The sequence below is a fragment of the Phalacrocorax aristotelis genome, chromosome 7 (genome assembly GCF_949628215.1).
Source record: "Phalacrocorax aristotelis chromosome 7, bGulAri2.1, whole genome shotgun sequence".
NCBI classification, from domain to species: Eukaryota; Metazoa; Chordata; class Aves; order Suliformes; family Phalacrocoracidae; genus Phalacrocorax; species Phalacrocorax aristotelis.
Window position 1 is genome coordinate 24,311,747 of NC_134282.1, and position 19,067 is coordinate 24,330,813.

General features: G+C 43.8%; 1 protein-coding gene across 1 annotated transcript in view; it reads left to right on the top strand.

Moving 5' to 3' along the window:
- Positions 1 to 8,082: 8,082 nt before the first annotated feature.
- The window catches only part of VAMP2 (vesicle associated membrane protein 2), a 47,292-nt gene continuing 36,307 nt past the window's right edge, over positions 8,083 to 19,067 (top strand). Inside the window, exon 1 of the mRNA XM_075099309.1 lies at positions 8,083 to 8,399. Within this exon, the coding sequence (XP_074955410.1) occupies positions 8,398 to 8,399 (2 nt within the window). The 5' untranslated portion in view covers positions 8,083 to 8,397. The remainder of the gene's footprint in view (positions 8,400 to 19,067) is intronic.

Sequence of the window (19,067 nt, forward strand, 5' to 3'; positions counted from 1 at the left end):
CCCCCATCAAATTGCATATCCATGCTAGTTAATTTAAAAATAAACAAGTTCAGTATTCCAGACCACAGACAACACTGAAACATACTGAGGCATTACAAACATCTGTAATGCACCCAGTGGTTCTGCATTTAATATTTGCTTTCTCTTTTGCAGCTCAGTAGAATAATCTTGTTTCCTTGAGAGGAAAAAGAAAACTCTTTGAAAATGTTCCCGAAATTATTCCCTGTTCCTAATAGCTGAGGAACTTTTAGCTCCTACTTACAAATCTTTGTTTGCAGAGTTAATGCTAGTTAATTTAGCGAATGTGCATCTGCTACATATAGTAAGTATGAACTACGGCGTGGCTGTAACTGCTGATGCTGCACACAGATTGTGCAGACCGAAGATCCAGTCAGCCTGAATGGATCCAAGCTTTAGCATTTCTGATGTAGTTGGGTACCGACAAGGCACCCACACCAAATCTTTAAACACCTCTACATAGTTGACTTGCTGTAATCAATGTACTAGAGCTGGCATCTCCTCCTCTGTCGTAGTGATCAAGCAGGCTGTGGGCAATGAAGCTGCTTTCTGAGTGCAGTGTCTCACATTTTCGGCAGACAAGGATTTCGCATTTTGGACACATTTTCCCAGAATGTGGCTGCCTTAGAGAACATATTTCCTCCCGCGCTGGCTTCAGCTTTTTGGAACCTTTCCTGTGTAAACATCTCTTCTTGTCTTCGTAAAGCTGACTTCTTCCCTGAGGGCTAGAACAGTCAGAAAGAAAGGTGACAAGTTTAACCTGTACACTTCCTAGATGAATGAGATCAGCAGAAGCAATTAGTGTGTGATTTATGAACCCTTCCGGAGGCTTTACCTATGACGCACTAGGAGCAGGCGCAATGCGTGGTCACCTGCAGAAAATGGGAATGGACAGAAAAAGGAGAGCCTGGCTCTGGTGCTGTGGTGGCAGTGACAAGCCATTAGTTTTAGAACATAGAATTATTAAAAGGATTTGTCACCATTTAAACAGAACCCTAAAAAAAAAAATCATAAGTCAACTAGCTAGGGTAGGAGCTCTCTGCTTAGCTCTTTAATATGCAACTTTTCTGTGGGTGATTGTGGCATAAGCCCCATGTGTTTGCAGGAAGACAAAATTTCATACAGCTCTGTGTTTCGGAATTATGGGTTTCTGATGTGGTAGACCTCACCTGTGCTGTCATAAAGGTTCTTTTTCCACTTGTGCGCACTAATAATTATGCTGGGGAGTAGATAGGTCCTATATTGCACTATCCTTGAACAGAGATGGAAGGGCTGAAAGAAAAGCACTCTTGGTCCAAATTATATACCGTTAAGTTTTATATAAAATAGTACTTCAAACTCAAGACACTAACCTGCATATTCCCTTACAAGAGCTCACAAATCAGTGCTGAATTGTAGAGGTGATCCAGTTTGGGTACAGCACAGTGAAAGTTCTGTAGGCACTGATGACTCAAATGTTTTTAAAAACCACTGCCATGCAACGTGTCTGTAGAAACGTATCCGCTAAAGTCTGAGGACTGACTCATTCTATCAGTGTGAGGGTACCACGGGAGGAGTATGCTACGTTACTGTTTTGGGGTTTTTTAAATCGAAGTGGTGAAAATCTGTATTCATCACAGATAAGCGTCAAGGCCTGGAAACATGATTTTACTGCTTCAGTTGCACTTTTCTGCCTCCCGAACACGTGCTTCAGTGAAGTTACAGGCAACAAAGAACAGTCACAGCTGTAATGCACTAACTCCTTGGATGTTCGACTATATTTCCAGTCCAGTTCCTCAGCAGTGCAGCAAGAAAAATCCTGAAGCAAAGCCCTTGGTATTAATTGTTCTGCAACTGGCTCAGTCCGAGAGAAGAATCTGGTGCTCAGGATCATTTCTGGGTAGTGTATTTTAATTTTATGTTGAGCTTGTAACCAGCTGCTGTGGCTATCAAGCTTAATGTAGTTAGCTGAGTAATTGCTGAGACTTGCGTGCACTTCCTGCTAAGACGGTAATTTCATGATAATTATCAAAGACAGACTCTTTTTAGGAGATCTGTATAGAAAACAGCTCTTCTAATGGATGAGAAAAGACACTTTGGAAGCTACTGATTTTAGCATGATGCATACGCTAAGTTTGCCTCATGTTAAGGAAGAATAATATCAAGTACAGAGACCCCAGAAGATAATTTCAAATCCTCTAAGAATGATGACGATAACTCAAAGCTCATACATGCACAAAGCTCTAAGCCTCTCTGCTTTGGCTAAAAAAAGGAACAGTTTTGCATTACTTGTCCTCTGTCCCCCCCCTCCTGTCTGAAAAGTAGTAAGCATAAAGGCACTGTTATAGAAACATAAGCAATAATTATGCTCTGATTCGAGAAACTTGGTAGCACCAACTCTGAACAGTGACCGTGGCTGCTGTCCATACCTTGCCCCTGTCTGTTACACCCTGGCGCTAGGGATGTTGGTGCAACAAAACCCGCAGCAATGTTATTCCTACAAACAGCGCCCTGCTTGTGTGTATGTGTAGGAATAGAGATGCTGCCCCTGCAGAGCTCTGCTGGGTGGGAGGAAGCATAGGGGAATGGTTAAAAGATAAACATGCAGACGCACAAGATTTGGAGACCTTAATTTCATACCTGCTCCTCCCAGTGACTTGCTAGTTTTTAGGTCAAGTTGTTTCATTAGCCTGTAACTATTTCCTTGTTTGTGACACAGTTAATACAGCAGAGGTAGCAAAGGTGTCTGTGGCTCTTTGAAAGGTGCTCTGGAAATAATTATAAAATTTCGTGGTTAAAAAGGTGTATGAAATATAATCGTGGATGTACTTACAGTTTATTCTTAGGAGACCCAGAGAAGAGGCTCAATCCAGAAAATCTCTTCTTAAATAGTCGCTCACGCTTTTTTCGGCTGTGCTTTCCATCTCCTATGCTTGCTTCTGTGAGTTCCTTCTTTCCTTTGTGCCAGCTCATTTTATCTGTCATAACAGCAGCACCTGCTTAGATTAAAGCTGAAGTCTGAGTAGCTTTTTCGGAAATCTCTTCCTCACTGTGTTGCACCTGGTGATCTGTTACTCTACAACCTGTAAGTGTCCTGGTTATGCAGAAGGTTTAGTCAAGATCAGTGAACAGCCACTTTCCATCAGATGGAGCAAATAACTGCTTTGAAAATCCTGCGGACACAAGGCGACTCTGGATATTCTTACTCAACCACTATTCCACATAATTATGGAAAGTAGGCTTGGACATTAAATATAACAAATATTTCCCTCTAGGTGCTCTCTTTCATGATTAGGCTAGTTGCTAAAAACCAGGAGAGGAGGTGGCTTGCTTGATGGAAAGCAAAGAACCGGGAGCAGGTGAAACAGTTTCGTGCAGAGAAACAGAAGCAGTGGAACAAATGTGAGATGGAACAAACACTGCAAAGCAAAAACCAGAATGCTGAAAAGATGAGAAACCAACTGGAGATTTTAGTTAAGGCTTGGAAATTGTTTCCTTTTTCTTTTGATAAAGCAGTTGATTAGTCTGCATTTCCGCGTTGCATTGCTTTGTCTCCAAGAATTATCCCTTTGGCCTCTCTGATTGAATTAGTCTCTCTGCTCTAAATTTGATACTTAGTAATTGCGTTAACTTTTGGTTGCTTGACTTGGAGGGTCGTGTTCATCCCCTCCTAATGATTGAAAGTGCTTGTCTGTTCCTACTGTTCAAAATATTTTCCACAATCATCTAAAACAAGAAACAAAGTTTTGGAGTCTTAAAACCAAAACTGACAACGATTTTGAACTACGCACTTTTCTGGTTTTACTCTTCGTCTCTTCCCCACCCCCCAAACCAGCCTTTTAAGGACATTTCTCCTGAACCAGTTTTTACAGTAGGATATACACAGGCAGGAGAGACTCACTGTGCAAATGCTTTACAGTTTTTCATTATGTTACTGTTATTTACCAGAGTGATATATTGACACACATTAACAAGAAACTATAAATACCTCAAAGGAACAAAGAGTGACAGACCTTTCTGCTTATGCTTGGTAACGAGCCACACAGCTTTTTAACAGAACCTAGGTAAGCTGGACCTGTTTCTGCCACAGAAATGGCAGAAAAGACTTTTTAAGAAAGGAATTACAAACAGTTCATTGACCTGTAAAAGGAAACTGTCACTAAAGAATTACTGTGCTATTAAGGAATGAATAAAGGTTGTGAATGCGAGAAAATTACCTCACAATTACAGACTTCCCTTTGGTTTTTAATTTGTGACAAAATAATCTGTGAGTTCCAGACCTGTTTTTAGGCATACAGTGGTGCTGAGGTGAAGCTTTGCAGAACAGACCAATCTGTGGCTAATGAAATCAGCGACTGGGGAGGCAGGAATCTGCCTTACCTCTGAGAAGTGAGCTTCAAAGGCTTCTCACTGCAAGATCTTTCAGCACTAATTCCTCTTGTGTAAAAGATCAAGAGAGGAAAATGTAACATTGAAAGTACAGATGTAAGTATGTGGAAATTGGTGACAAAGAATTGAAGATACACAGAAGGGGTCTTTTCCAAAGCCACCTAGTCAATTTTTAATAAACTGTACTTTGACCATGTATTTTGTAGTATTTCATTTCTCTTACTTCTGAAGACGAGGTTGTCTGGCTCTACTGAGCTTCCAGTGTAATCAAATTCTAATGATGTAGGGGGAGTTCCTCCTATACTTCACCTGTATGTTTAAATATGTTGCCAGATCAGAAGTTTTGAATACCCAGTATTTGAATAATTGATTTCTTCACCTTCCTTTTCCACTTAAATCCTGTGAAACTTGACTACCATTGCTTGCAATACACCAATTAATGGCCCTCACCTTCACTTAGCAACAGCAATAGTGGGGATTTTTGTGAGCTGAAGTAACCAGTAATAGTGTAACAGTGGCTAGCTCTGAGATTCACTTTATCAAGCGGTCAGTCTGTAGACCTACAGATTACATAATGACTCTTTAAAACAGGAATCCTACTTGGAGAGCTGGGAGAAAATAAATTTCCTTCAGATGAAGATCACATAACAGCAGTGGGGACAGCATGTTCAGGAACCTCAGTGGTGTGTAGGTTGTCTCTAGTTAATTGTTAAGGTCTAATACCTGCAAGACTTCAGATGTCAAAACTGATAGCCACTGACGCTTGCTTTGGCTGCTTTCATTCCTGGACTGCCTGAGCAGCTTATTGGTGCCTCTGTAACTGCCTTCATATTTATAAATATGATTTCAGGATAAGATATGAATTACAGATGGGGTAAAAAAAAAAAACAAACAACCCACAACAAAAAACAAAAAACCAAACAAAACCAACAACAAAACAAACACAAAAAATACAAACAAAAACAAACCCCAAACCAACCTACCACAATTTACAAACAAGACTGATAGTTTTGCCTACCCAGGTCTGACAGGTTAAAGGTGCAGGAAACCACTTGCCAGAACTGGAGCCTTTCCGCAGCCATCCCTCCAACTGCAGGAGCGCTCAGCAGCCCTGGCCCAGCTGATATCCCCTGAGGTAAAAGAACTGAACAGAACAAGAAGTAAAATCTTTGTGTCAGGGACTGTCACGCAAACACACAGGGCAAAAGATGCCAGATGCCAAAGGAGGTCTGGAGGGAGGAAATGACATGATGAGCCACTTGGGAAAGATTTTTCTGTGTCCCCAGGATGCAGCTTTTCTGATCCAGTTCTGTGTCATAATTAAATAAAATTTAAGCTGTTTGAACTAATTCTGATCATATTATTTTTTGACACCACAGGGTGTCTCTGCACCTCTTCTTACACCAAAGGCTTTGGTAGCCTTTCACAGCAAGCTGCAATCTCGGGAATGTACGACTAAAGGAAAATGTCCCCCAGCTTAGCTGTGGATTTTCTTCAGGATCATGAACCTTCTTGGATTGGGATGGTGAGGGCTGGTGGGAAATTCCTCTTTAACAAGGTCGCAGTCCAATGATGTTACTTGGTTTGGTTTTGAGAGCTCTCCCATATCAGATCACAGAAAGCCGTGGCCGTATGATGTGTTGCACTGATCTAGCGTAAGCTCATGCTTCACTATGTTCATGATGTTTGAAGCATTATCCGTGTACTGGCACACTTCTGCTAAAGCAGGCAGTGCCTCTCTGACATTTTACCTTTACCCTTACATGGGCATTTGCTGTTCTTCTTCAATCAGAAGTTGGCATAAACACGGTATCATGTGCTCTGGATAGTTTGTATATTAAAACTGTTTCATGTTGGGTTTAGGGTTTTCCAGGAGGTTTTTTGAGACTTAGAGCTTTGGTCTAGCATCACTAGTTACTTGTTCCACCCTCAGTATAGTGGGGACGTGAAGTCATACCACAAAAAGGGCAGGAAGATCTAGAGAGCTGGTCTTCCTGTCCCAGGAGCTCCTGGCCCCACTAGCCACGCATGACTTACCGCTTCCTCAGTATTGAAATGTGTTTTGGGTTTGAGGACTTAACAATGTAGCAGGTAGTCCCAATACTGGGCTTAAGTATATGCGTGGGTGTTGGAGTGGCTGTGTGCTACAGGGGTATCATATAAACATATCTGTGGGATATCTGAAAAGTAAACTATCCTCAGGAGGAAAGAGTTGTGAAGGAATTCCAGATGAGAAGTGCTGAGCTAAGTAGTCCATCGATGGCTAAAGCTTAAAGCTAGTCAGGCATCTTCTGATATTCATCAGGGCATGTCAGTTGGTTGAAACTCCAGCTTTTTGTAGAGAAAGTCCAGCTTGAAGTGTTCTTCTACCAGGAAAAGTTTGCTAGGGCCAGGCTGTTATGAGTGCAATATGGGAGCAAGCCCTTAGTGATGTGGTCAGATGTAGAAAACTAAGGCTCGGGGTGCTGCCCTAAGTGATATTTATTTATCTATTCATGCAAATAATTAGCTTCAGTAGAAGAGCCAGAATCGCTCTCCCCTGGCTGTAGGTATGATGGGGATTTAACACAGTGGGCAACCTCTCGGGCAGTGGAGGGAGAAGGAAGAGAGGTTCCTGTGACTAAGTGGCCCTGTGGTGTTCTGCCCTTCCCAAGGGGCTGGATCCCCTTCAGAGCTGGCAGCCAGGGGCTTGTATCTGAGTCAGGCTGTGATCTGAGCCTGGTTTTAGGTGACAACTGAGTGTCCTAATGCCCAGACTGCGTACCGCTGCTCTGGGTGTTGTCACATTCCCTGGTTACTTTCTTTATCCATGAAAATATTCAGCTGGTTGATATCAAGTTTAGAAATTGTGACTGATGCGTTGCTCACCCTTAGTACCTGTACCTTTGCCGGTTGCTTTGAGGGACAACTCATCTTTCCTTTCGCTTTCACATTCAGAAAACACAGATTTGATCTGATGACACTGATGGACTTTATCCCCAACAGGCACCCCAGGGTCTAAACACTTATAAAAGCTCCTCTGTGTTGCAGGTAAGCCCTTGCCTTACTTGGGCAGATATCTGATTTTAAAGGCTTGTGCTAGCTGTTGCTGAAATCGATGGAAAGTTAGTGAATGCAGTGACTGGTGGAGTATCTTTTTACAAGTAAAATGGAACAAGGTAGCACTGGGACAGCAATGTTAAGGTCCCACTGCTTGAAAATCTGACTCTGTAGCCTTTCTTCTTCCTTGGCCCCTGATTAGAGTATGCCGTGGCCTTGGCTTAAGCACAAAGGAGCATGTTCTGCTTCAGAAGAAGTTTTGCTGTGTTCAGGGGTGGGGTGGGTGCAAGAGAAGTGCTAATGTAAATGAAGGGGATTCAGGTTGGAGGGTGGGTGCCTGGACCCAGGTTGAGTGGGAGGTGAAGGCTGCAAGAAGTCAAAGCCGGGAGCACGGACGCTTGCACGGCTGTATTCCATCTGAGAGACGCAATCATTTAAGAAGCAATGGTTGATCTAGTGGCTCATCTGCCTCTGGGTTTGCGCTGTGTTACCTGTAGGAATTACGGTCCTGACAACTCGCTTGTTTTCATTCACAAGTACTCGCCCATGACAGCGCAGATTGAACTGCAATGCCTCTCGCGATTTTCTTCTTTCTTCCTCCACCTGCCCGCTCCCCTCTCCGCCCCGCCCCTTTAATTTTCTTTCTGGCGAGGAGAGGGAGAAGGAAGCGGTTACCTAAAGACACGCAGGCTTTCACCTGAGCGCCGCGGGCGGCTCCGCTGCCTTTGTCGCTCTGGGGCTGCTCCCGCCTGGCGGGGGGCTGGGGAGGGGGCCCCGCCGCGCCGCGCCGCGCCGCCGGCTCTGTGATGCGAGGCGCAGGCATGCTCAGTAGCCGGTGCCTACCCCTCCTATCGCAGCGGCGGTGCCCGCGCTACTAGGAGACTGCTTGCAGCAGGAGCGGAGCCGAAAAGCCATCTTTGCTGGAGGGAGAGGCAGCAGTCCCTGAGCTCGGCACCCGCTCGGCTGCACGCCATGTGAGTACCCGGCGGCCCACGCCCCTGTCCCACGCCCCTGTCCCACGCCCCTGTCCCACGCCCCTGTCCCACGCCCCTGTCCCACGCCCCTGTCCCACGCCCCTGTCCCACGCCCCTGTCCCACGCCCCTGTCCCACGCCCCGCTGCGCTGTGGGCTGCCCCGCAATGAAACACGCGCGGAAAGTTGACAGCCGCCGTGGGGGCAGGAGAGTTGCTCTGCAGACTTCGGAGGCATGGCTGGGTGTTACCCTGTTGCTTCCGCAGCCGAGGGGGGGATTAACTTCTGCCATCAGGCGTCGGCTTGGTGCCCGTGGGGCGTGGGGTGAGGGGATGGAAACGGGGATGAAATGTCTGAAGGTGCCGTAGCCCCGGTGAGCGGCGGCCGTGCGGTTGCCAGCCCTGAGGCGGCGCTCCCAGGGCGTGGGGCTCGGCGTGTGTAATTCCGCCAGCCGGAGTCTGGAGCAAGCAGCATCGAAGTCTGGTCTCTCTGCTACTGCTCTGAACGCGTGAGCACCTGGATGGGGCTCTCCCTGCTGTTTATCCAGCTGCCAGGCAGCAGTGGAGGGGGTTATTGACACGTCTCTAACTTGGATTCATGCTCAAAAGGAAACGCTGGGCCAAGATCCTCCACAGGTTCAAGTCAGGATTGTTCGATAGCCTGAGTCACTCAGTGCTGCTGATCCGCAGCTGCTGGGTCCTGTTTATTTTCACTCTTTAATGAAATGTTCTCTCTCAAATGCTGGCTGATCAATTCAGCCTCACCACCCCCAGTACTAATGGCTTCCTGTCAGCAGCGCTTGATAATAATCTGTACCTTCTTGTAGCACCTCTTCAAATATCTCTTCCAAGTCTTTACATTCAGCATTAACGGAAGCATTAACGTTCTCTGCTAGGCAGTGGCGAAACCCCCAAAGTCAGTCTGAAACCAGATGTGTGCTGAGATAAGTAGGAATTGGTCAGACCCCTGTTCATTCACAAAAGCATTCAGGTAGCCAAATACATCATTTTACTATCGTCTCAATTCATTGCTCGTTCCCAGTGACTCCTAAGGGACAGCAGAGAAGATGTCGAAAACAGTCATTCGCCTGCAGTGCTACAGAACATGTGTGGGACCAAATACCCGATGGTATTGGGTGGTCTCTGAAGAATTGGAGATTGATTGATTCAGACAAGATGAGGAGTGGAAACAGCCCTGGTGATCTGTGATTAAATTACTTTAAAAATATTTCCAATTACCAACTGTTCTTCATGAGGGGTTTTCAAAACAGAGTCTACAAGCACACGTTCAGAAACATTGGCTTTTTTCATTCATGCTATTTTCTATATAACATCTCGGACAATAAGACCTTGTCCATGTTGTCTAAAATGTTTCCGAAGCCAGGAACTCTTTAGAAGTTTAAAAAAAAAAATTGTTGTCCAAGTGAAGATTCCTTATATGAACACCAAACTCCGTCTAGTAAAAGCCAGTTCGCTGTAAGCTTCTGTTGCCTAGCTGTGTTTGTATCAAGAGCCAGATGATGACATCAAATACTTTTATTCCTGTGAGCTGTTCCTCAATGATTAATACAAGAGTTTGCTGCTGCAGTATTACACAATCTAAGCTGTTCAGACACTAAGCAATAACTCAGATAATGTTTAACTTAATCTGTGTATATTTCAGTCCTGGTGTATATAGATGTTTATGAGAGCATGTATAAATAAAGCAGAAAGGGTGATGCTGATATAACTCAGTCGTACTTCTTCTGTTGGGGACTTGCATCAGCCTTCTGATAAAAATTAGAAGAAAAAGGGAAAGCGTTTTTTGTCTATTTTGGCAATATAGACTTTCAGTTTGATAATCGAAACAAAGCCAAGAGAAATACGCAGCTTGTCATTGGCAGTGTCAGTTGGCTTCTGTTTCATTGCCAGATATTGTAATGAAAACTTTTTTTGGAACATCTGCATGAATATCATGTCCCAGCAGCTTCTGAGTTACTGATGAACAACAGAGATAAATGTGTATTAGCTACTGACTTGTAGCAGCAGCTACAGTTGTAGTTCACTGGACTATAAAAGCTAATTGCTAGTGAGCACCAGATGCTCTGTAGAGGCTACTTCTGCTGTTACACCTATAGAGTATTGCAAACGCAGACTTTTCTCATGTGCGTATGCAGACATGCACATGAGACACGATGCTGTGTCTTCAGCTGGTGCGAAGACCAGCTTCACATGGTTAAGAGAGAGTGTCAGTAAAGAACTCCTTCACTGGGTCAAATGACAGGTCCATCTCTTCTAGTGTGCTGTCCCCTAGAGCAGCTTGCAGGGACCGCTCGGGGAAGAGTACAAAAGAACAGTGGGTATGCAGTGGTATTCCCAGAATCCTTTCCCCGTTTCCAGTGATTTAAGGCTCAGGGAGTGTCTGAACTTGAGGTGAGTTCTTTGTATTGCATGGCTCCCAGCGGGTTTTGTTGTTCTTTCAGGAAGGTGTCCGGTTGCTCCATTTGCAGTGTCCTGTGGTGAGGAGCTCCACAGCTGGACCATGCAGGGTGTGAAAGCCACTTCCTGTTGTTTTTGAGCTAGCAGATAGCAGGTTCTGTCTGATCTTACTCTTGTACTGGAAATCAGAGAACAGTGTTCCTTGTTCACCATTTTCTCTGTGATTCATGATTCTGTACCACTCCTGCGACCTACGCTGATTTACATCACGTGGCAATCTGTCCCTATGGTCTCTATTGCAGTGAGTACAATCCAGGGCAGATAAGGTGCATTCAGGTAACCAGCACCTTTCACCTTGGTGCAGGCAGAGGAGAGGAAGCTGTGACATAACAAGGTTGAACGAAAGGAGAAGAATATAAGAGGGGTCTAAAGCAAGAACAGAGAAGGGTTGGACCATGCCAGTGCAGCTGGGAAGATTGTTCCAGATGTAAGGGAGAGTGCACAGACTTACTTGGAGTGGATGTGAGGAGCCGCGAAGGGAGATGAGGAGAAAAAACATGGCGCTCAAATCTGAGGCGCTTGTAGGCTTTGGTCCTCTTTGGAGAATAGACTAACAGCAGCAGGTGAAGTGTTTGGTTTTGTTTCTTTTACAATGGTCACATCTCCATAGGTAATTACATATAATAGAAGCTCATGGCATCATGTCATCTGTTGTTTACAGATGGGTCAGTGACCAGACAGCAGGGTGCCTTTGATTACGTTAATCCAATACTAATGTCCTCTATTGCAGGGTACAACTGTTGTGAGACAAGCAGCAAAGCAAAGCACCTGGCTTTCCCCGGGGCAGAATTGCCTCACTGTATCTCATTCCTCGGGTATCAGTTAGAGCTTTCTTAAAAAATAAAAATAATCCTTCTGCCTGTTTTAGAGCAGCAAGGAGTACATCCTGGAGGGATTGGATGGGATTAAAATGGTTCCACCAATTGTAATGACTCTGTTCTCGTTGAATGTCTGTTCAGTTTCTCTGAAAAGAATGGTGTGGCTATGGTCTCCTGCTGTGAGTAGAGCAGCGTTTAGCCCTGCTTTTGTGGGCATAATTTCATGAAACTCAGCAAAATCTCCCTGCTTCGCCCTTCTCTTGTACTGATCAGCAGAGACAAACCAATTTAGTACTGTTCTTTCCACAATCCTGAACCACTGCTTGTAGGGAGTTTAATGGCTTATAATAGTGCGTGCAGCCAGTGCACGTGCTAGGAAAGTAGCACATGTGGAGGAGTAAATTTTCTAAGTGGTGCAGCTGTTTCCATGCTGGTAAGTGTCTGTGTCCCCTCAGAAATACATTCCAAAAGAGCTCCGCAAATCCATGGTGGCAGGAAGGTTTGATTCCACTGGAGCTCTGAGTTTTACATCTGGTGGCCAGCTGCCTCAGACCCAGAGAAGCTAGATTCAGTCTTGACGTTTTCTGACATTTTTCCCCCCTGCAGTCAGCCAGAGGGACAAATAGTTTGACGGTCACGTAGTGTTGGTTTGCACAAGCATAGCTATGCAGCAGTTGGTTGTTCTTTTCTTGTAAGGGATGTAATGGAGCTTGTAGTGAAAATAACCAGGCTGTACTCAGCGGAATGGGGCTGGGTACATCAGAAGAGGGTGTTGAAAAGGGGAAAGGACCCTGTTTTCAGCCTGAACCTTGTTTGCTGGTTCTAAGGCTCACAGCTCTGAGTAAGAGCCTTGAAGTAAGGGTGCCAGGAATAGGAGCTGTTGTATAGTCTGCTGCTTTGAGACATCAACAGAGGGGTGCTCATTGTTTGCTTCCCCTAACTTGCTCTTTTGTGGCATCGTGCAGACAGGGATCTTCTTCATGTATTGCATTAGAAAGAAATGCTTCCAGCTCACATTGTTATTCCTGATACGCTCACTTGCCATTTGAAATAAGGGTGGCTCAAGTAGGTCATAAATCTGTTGGATATTTGGATGATGAGTGTTTGAAAGTGAATTGAACTGAAACTCAGCCTGAAAGTGATCAAACTGAACGGTGTCTTGAGGACCTCAGTGAAGAAAATAATGCCAGAATTGGAGCAACTGGGAATTATATGTGACAAGTACAGGCAAAGTGAATATGTGTCACAATAAACATTCTTCAAAACAGGCTTATATGAGGTAGATGAAACACAAATATATTTAATTTGGTGATCCCTTTCCTTGTGACTTAGCGCTCATTCGTTCTGCTATGCATGGGCCATAACTTGTCCCCGTTGACTTCCAGGCATTTTGTGTAGACAGTTCTAGCTGTGGAATGACTTACAGGAACACTTAAAGTGGCTGTAGTGGAAGCTGAATTGGTCTGCCAAAGGAGTATTTCCCCTTTTTAGATGCTATTTATATAATTAATGTCTTCCTGAAAAATCAGTAATTAGGCTGTAGAGCATCGGGCAAACCCATGTTTGTGTGCACGTGTACAGAATGCTCCCAGGCTGAACAGGCGTGGTTGAAGAAAGAAGAGCAACATATTAAACCAGTTCTCCCCTTCCTTCCACTGCCCTTCTGCCACTGTTTGTAGGATGCAGAATGCATGGAAGATTTTCACTGACATCTTTAGCCAGATGTTTGTGGTGTCCTGGAAGGGGCAGCACCGTCTGCCCCAAATAAGTTCAAAATGATGGAACTGCTCATTTTAAGCAATTACGACTTAGAGAATATTCTCTCACCTACGTCATTCAGTGCTCTCTACTGTCATTATTCGTAGCCATTACCAGTAATTAACTAGGCTGGTGTTTTTTAATGATGCAATTCCTTTTTCCGTGATGTCTGTACTGGAGCTCTCTAAACTCTTTTCCATTATTCACTGAACAACAACCAAATGATTGCATGGTGTGGGGTTTGGGGTTTTTTTAACTGCTCAGTTATGACAACCTTATGTTTTTCTGTGTAAAGTAGTAACTCATTGAAATAAATCTGTCTGTACCTTTGCACGTGTGTGTTCTGCCAGTTGCAGTTATATTGTAGCGCCTGTACTGGGTGAAATAATTAGAATGGAAGTTCCTGACCAAATGACCTGAATTACCTGATCAAGTTCCTTGATCTCTTCAGATGCAAAATTTAATGAGAAGTATGCAGAAAAATGAAAGGATTTCTATTTCAGAGTAAATGAGAAGGAAATGTAATTTATCAGGTGTTAATTTACACCTGCTGGACTCAGTATCACAGGGTCAAGAACTCACTCTTCTAGAAAATAGAGATTCTCCTGTGATGACCTTTCAGAAGATCAAAACCACATTGTTTCAGGAACTGTGGGGGTTTGCTTTTTTGGTGGGTGGTTGGTGTGGGTTTTTTTCCCCAGTATGTTCTCATCTGTTGCGGTACTCTCTAAATGTAAACCGGTAAATGTATTGGAATCAAGTGCTGTCACTGCATATTTATACATCAGAGCTGTAGTTTGCTTTTGTTTTGGAAGCACCAAATAGCTGACAGTTTGTGTTTGTGAGTAGTCTATGAACTTCACTGGAGTTTTTATTACTATGAAACGTCAATACCATGCAGAATTGAGACAGCCTTTGCAAGAAGCCTGAGAGAGAAACAGAGCTGATGGGCGGTAGGAATATATCGGCTGCTGTGATGCGTCCTGCTTCATCAAATGGTGTCCTTACTCTGGAGTCTAAGTAGGAAAGGAAGGGTCCACAGAGTTTACAAAACTCCTTATGTGGTCTAGAAGAGAGTTGAAGAGAGGAAATATACAGTGACAAGTGTTGTACTGAACTGTTGTTAGTGCCTGATACCAGATAGATGCTGATTTTCTTTTGAGATGCTCAGACCAGATCCAGATGGGAATTTATATATTGAACTTAAAAAATTTTAATTGGAAAATGAAATTGAAAAATTGAACAGTATTAAAAATGCACTTGTCATAGGGAAAAGGTGTTTCTTATTTCCCATTCTGGACATGGGAAAATGTGTTAAGTTACAAAATTATCGGAAAACTTATTTGCATTCTTTGAAATGAAGTTGCAAAATTTGGTTTTAAATTCTTTCTTAGAGGACTGTAGTGCACATGTTCAGGAGAGATGTTTTGCAAACAATTTTTGGAGATACAAAAAAAATCTGAATGGACAGTGTCCTAAGCAACTTCATCTAGTGGGCCCTCTTTGAGTAGAGGGTTGGATTAGATGATCTCCAGAGGTTCCTCCCAACCTCAGCACTTCTGTGATTCTGTTTGAAAAGGTAGGTCAAAATTGAATATGCTGAAGTAATTAAACTAACATTTGGCCATTTCCCAAACGGTCAAGATTTTGACTTTTCATCCATGATAACTTGGTAGTGCTTTCATCTTCAACCCATGGGTAGTGGATGCTGCAGAAATACCTGTAGTAGAAGGGGGAAACGTATGGTATTAAGGAAGGAAGGAAATGTGGGAGTTTAAAAAAAAATGCAGATCACTGGAATGTGTTATTACATTTGGCTTGAATGCAAAGGTTTATATTCCTCCCACAGAGGACAAAACCCAGGTTCCCTGCAAGCGAGCTTTCTCATCTTGCATATTCAATACAGTCTTCTCTAGCTTGGTGTCTACTCCCATCTCTCTACACCATGTCTTTCAGTAGCTTGGTAGTCTGGAAGAAGCTATCATTCTGTTCTCCTGTAAATGTTGTCTCAGTAATGCAGAGTGCACATTTTAATAAAGCTATACGTGCTTATATCAAGTTAGGGTGTCCGGATGCATAACAGAGGAGAAGCAAATCTCAGTGTCACATGCAGCAGGCTGGAAAAGATAGGAATTGCTGGTAGTAGGCAAGGTTACCAAGGAGTGGGGTGCTGACCAAGACAGGAGTTGTGACCCACCGCTACAGAGCTGTGGCTTTTGCAGCTCAGTTTGTAACTTCTGGAAATGGTGGGTTTAATCCCTGGTTTATCTAGCAAGATGGTGGCTGTTGAATTAGCACAAAGGACCGTGCTGCTTCAGGGCATGGCTGCGGCGGAGAACCCTTCATCTGTGGAGCCATACAGGAGCTCTATGGGCTGTCAGAAGCAGGACAGATCCTGAGCCCAGCATCTTCCCTGCCTCTCCACATCTCCTTCCTCAGTTCCTCTGGAGAAGAGGTGAGGAGTGAGTTTTCCCAGTGAGCCATGTGAACGGCAGTTCTTGCTGGAATTAATCTCTGAACCTTCCAAGTGAATAATGCACCCGAAGCACTCGGCTCTACTGAAACATGGTTGCCTACATAAGAGCAAGTGTGGATCTGTGAAGGAAAGGACTTTCTGAGAAGCTGATGGGGCCAATTCCCATCTCCTCTGCGCCCACAGAAAGGCTGGGGTGCTGGCTCTGGGAGGTGGGGGCGATGTAGTGCACTAGTTGACCTTTTAGGCACTGAGGTCCCAAGCCAGGCAATGTGCCAGCATTTTAGAAATACATGGGTCCTGGTAAAGCTGTTCCTAGAAACTACAAAAATCATTAATTATCCCTAAATCTGCTTGTTATCTACTTCAGGAGGTTAATGGTTAGAAATTATGTTTGTTCGTTTGAGTTAACATACAAAAATAACTCCTCTTTATCATGCTAGTGAATCTGGCCCTACCCAGGGCCTTAATTACAGTGTACTGCAGTAAGGCAAAGGGCACTGCTGCTAGAAAGCACAAACCTTGAAAGTAACAACCCCAGCTGTTGGCACAGACTATCACATGGAATACTGTTTTGTACGTTATTTTGGATTTTAGAGGGGAATGCTAAGACCGGACATTTCTTATTGCTCTCAGTGATCCTGAACAATACTGAAAAAAGAGGCAAATCTCTCTCTCTCTTGTTGATCTGTGGGAAAGCTTCCTGAACTCCAGCTAGGTTTGCTGATAGCTCTGATAAAGAATGGTTCCCCCTCCTTTTTCCTTCATGTGCCTTTAGTAGCATCCATTTCCAGTGCGTGCACAGAGAGAGTAGCTGCACCCAACAGCTGTCACCCATGGTGACAATTCAGATGGGGAAAGGGGAAGGGAAGCAAAGAAACAAAGAGCTTTAATGAATAGCAGCAAAAACAAAGTTGTCATCTAACCCAGAAAGGCATAGAGCACTTTGTGCTATCACCAAGTAGCTAAACTGATTGGCATGGCACTTTGTGATGGCACTTGCCATCTTGAGTGGGATCAAATTTTACAAAACAAGATAATTGGACTTGCCTATTGGTAAAAATATAAAGGTTCCTAAAAAGGAATCAGGCTGAGCAGCAGTAAGCAAACCTGTGGCAGAATGACCTTGCATCCCTTGTACAGGGTGAGAGTGGTGAATGCTGCAGGCCTGATTTGCTAGGACTGGTTCTGGCCAAGTACTCGTATTTGCAGGGGACAGTTGTATAAAAATATAGCGTTGTTTGTTTTCTGTCACAAGAGCACTGAGTGACAAAATAGTTCTTCCAGAAGGCTTTGGGTATCTGGTTGTTTCCCGCACTTCAAAAGCTGACTGAGATTTGATGATGATTTATAGCCCATCAGCTTACCCGAGAATTTCAAGGCAGAATTCTCTGAGCTGGTGTCAGCGCTGTGGCTGAGAGCCTTTCTGCTGATTGGGATCCAGGGAGAGCTCAGCTTGAGAGTGGGTACTGCCAGGATGAATCAGCAGATATCTTCCTGGAAGCAATCAACAGTCTGGATATCCCAAGTGTTTAGCAGTGATCCCACCAGGCTATAAAAGTCTGCTTCTGAAACGTTTGACTTCTTCTTTCCAACAAGGAGCTATACAGTCATTCCCTGACAGCTGTGATATTGTCTCCCACACATACATGAAGATCACACAGTGACATTTTTCAGCAACTTTGTTTACTAGATGATATCAATACAAAAATATTTCAAGACACTTAACATTTTGATGCTTTTCTCTCTGCATTGAACATTTTAGGGAGACTAGGAGAAGGGAACGGAAAGGCAGAATATGCCCCCTGTGTCTTGGCATGTTGATACATGACGCAACATGGTCTCTTGTATTTCATCTTCAAAACTGATGCGTGGCTACAGCAGCAACGTTAAGGCAAAGATCCTTGCATTAGCATGTTCATTGCCTTTGTTGTGACAATCAGTTTTATGCAGTTAACTCTAGGGGAGAAAGAGCAGATTTGATTTTAAATTCTGTGCAGAGACTGAAATGTTTTAGCAGTAGAATGATCTTCTAACAGAAATCACAGCTGACAGGTGCTTTTCTTGTTCAGTTCCCACCTGGCAAAGCCAGTTACGGACTATGCAAGTTGACATTTTTCTTGTTGCTGACCCCCAGATAGCTGTTTGCTGAGGATCTCCTTCACCACCACCATTTATTTTAGAAATAAAGCCTGTTTTCAGTCCTGAGCCCCCTCTCCTAGCCCTTCGTATTTCATGAGCAGTCTGGATAGTGAAACTTGTCATGCAGAAAGAAGGCACTTTGACTTAGACTAAAATGTAACAATTACAGAATCAAACACTCCCTGTATTTGGGCAGAGGAAAGAGCTTAACAAGTCAGATAGTGTGTGTGTATGGATCAAGAGGGGGCCTGTGCCTTGGGGAGGGGAGCATTGTACTAACAGAGAAGAGCTGAGTCCCTCTCAGAAATATTCTCATTCCTGTTGTGTTCTGTCAGCGAACAAGAAGTACCAAGATTTCTGAGTAACTTGCTGTGGTCTTTGAGGAATGTCTAGTTCTCATAGCAAGTAAAAGAACTCCAGAAACCTTAAGTGTGATCGCACTGAAGTGTTGCTTGTATTGAAGTCCCTTAGAAGATTAAGTGTTACCCAGCAAGGGCAAAAGGAGTCCAAGAGGTCATACCTGTTTGGGAAGTTAAATCCAAAATCCTCAGAGGCAACATGGCTACTGGCTCTAGATCAGGCTCAGCTCAGAGTTAAATCATTCTGCACAAGGTACTTTCACTCTGAGATGCTGCAGTAGCATTGCATAACTTGAAAGAAAACATTTTAAAAAGTAGAAAAACCCATGTAGTTCAGAAGGTAACTCCCAATGAATTAAGCATTACATACTTTGTAATGTTCATTTAATTTAAAATGGCACTTTTTATTTTTAGTTTGGTGATGGTGTTTGTCTCTGGGTTTGTTCTAGCAATGCTTGTCTATAGGACTGAATCTGGTTTACAGCGAAGGCCCCAACTGGGACCACAGTAATTGCACTTCAGCGTTCGGATATATGCAACCATTTGCAAAACCCCTCTAGTCGAAAGGATTTCCTCAAAGGCTTATGTTTATTTCTGTAATCTTTGTTTTGCGCTGAAATTGATTATGCAGGTTGCTTATGGG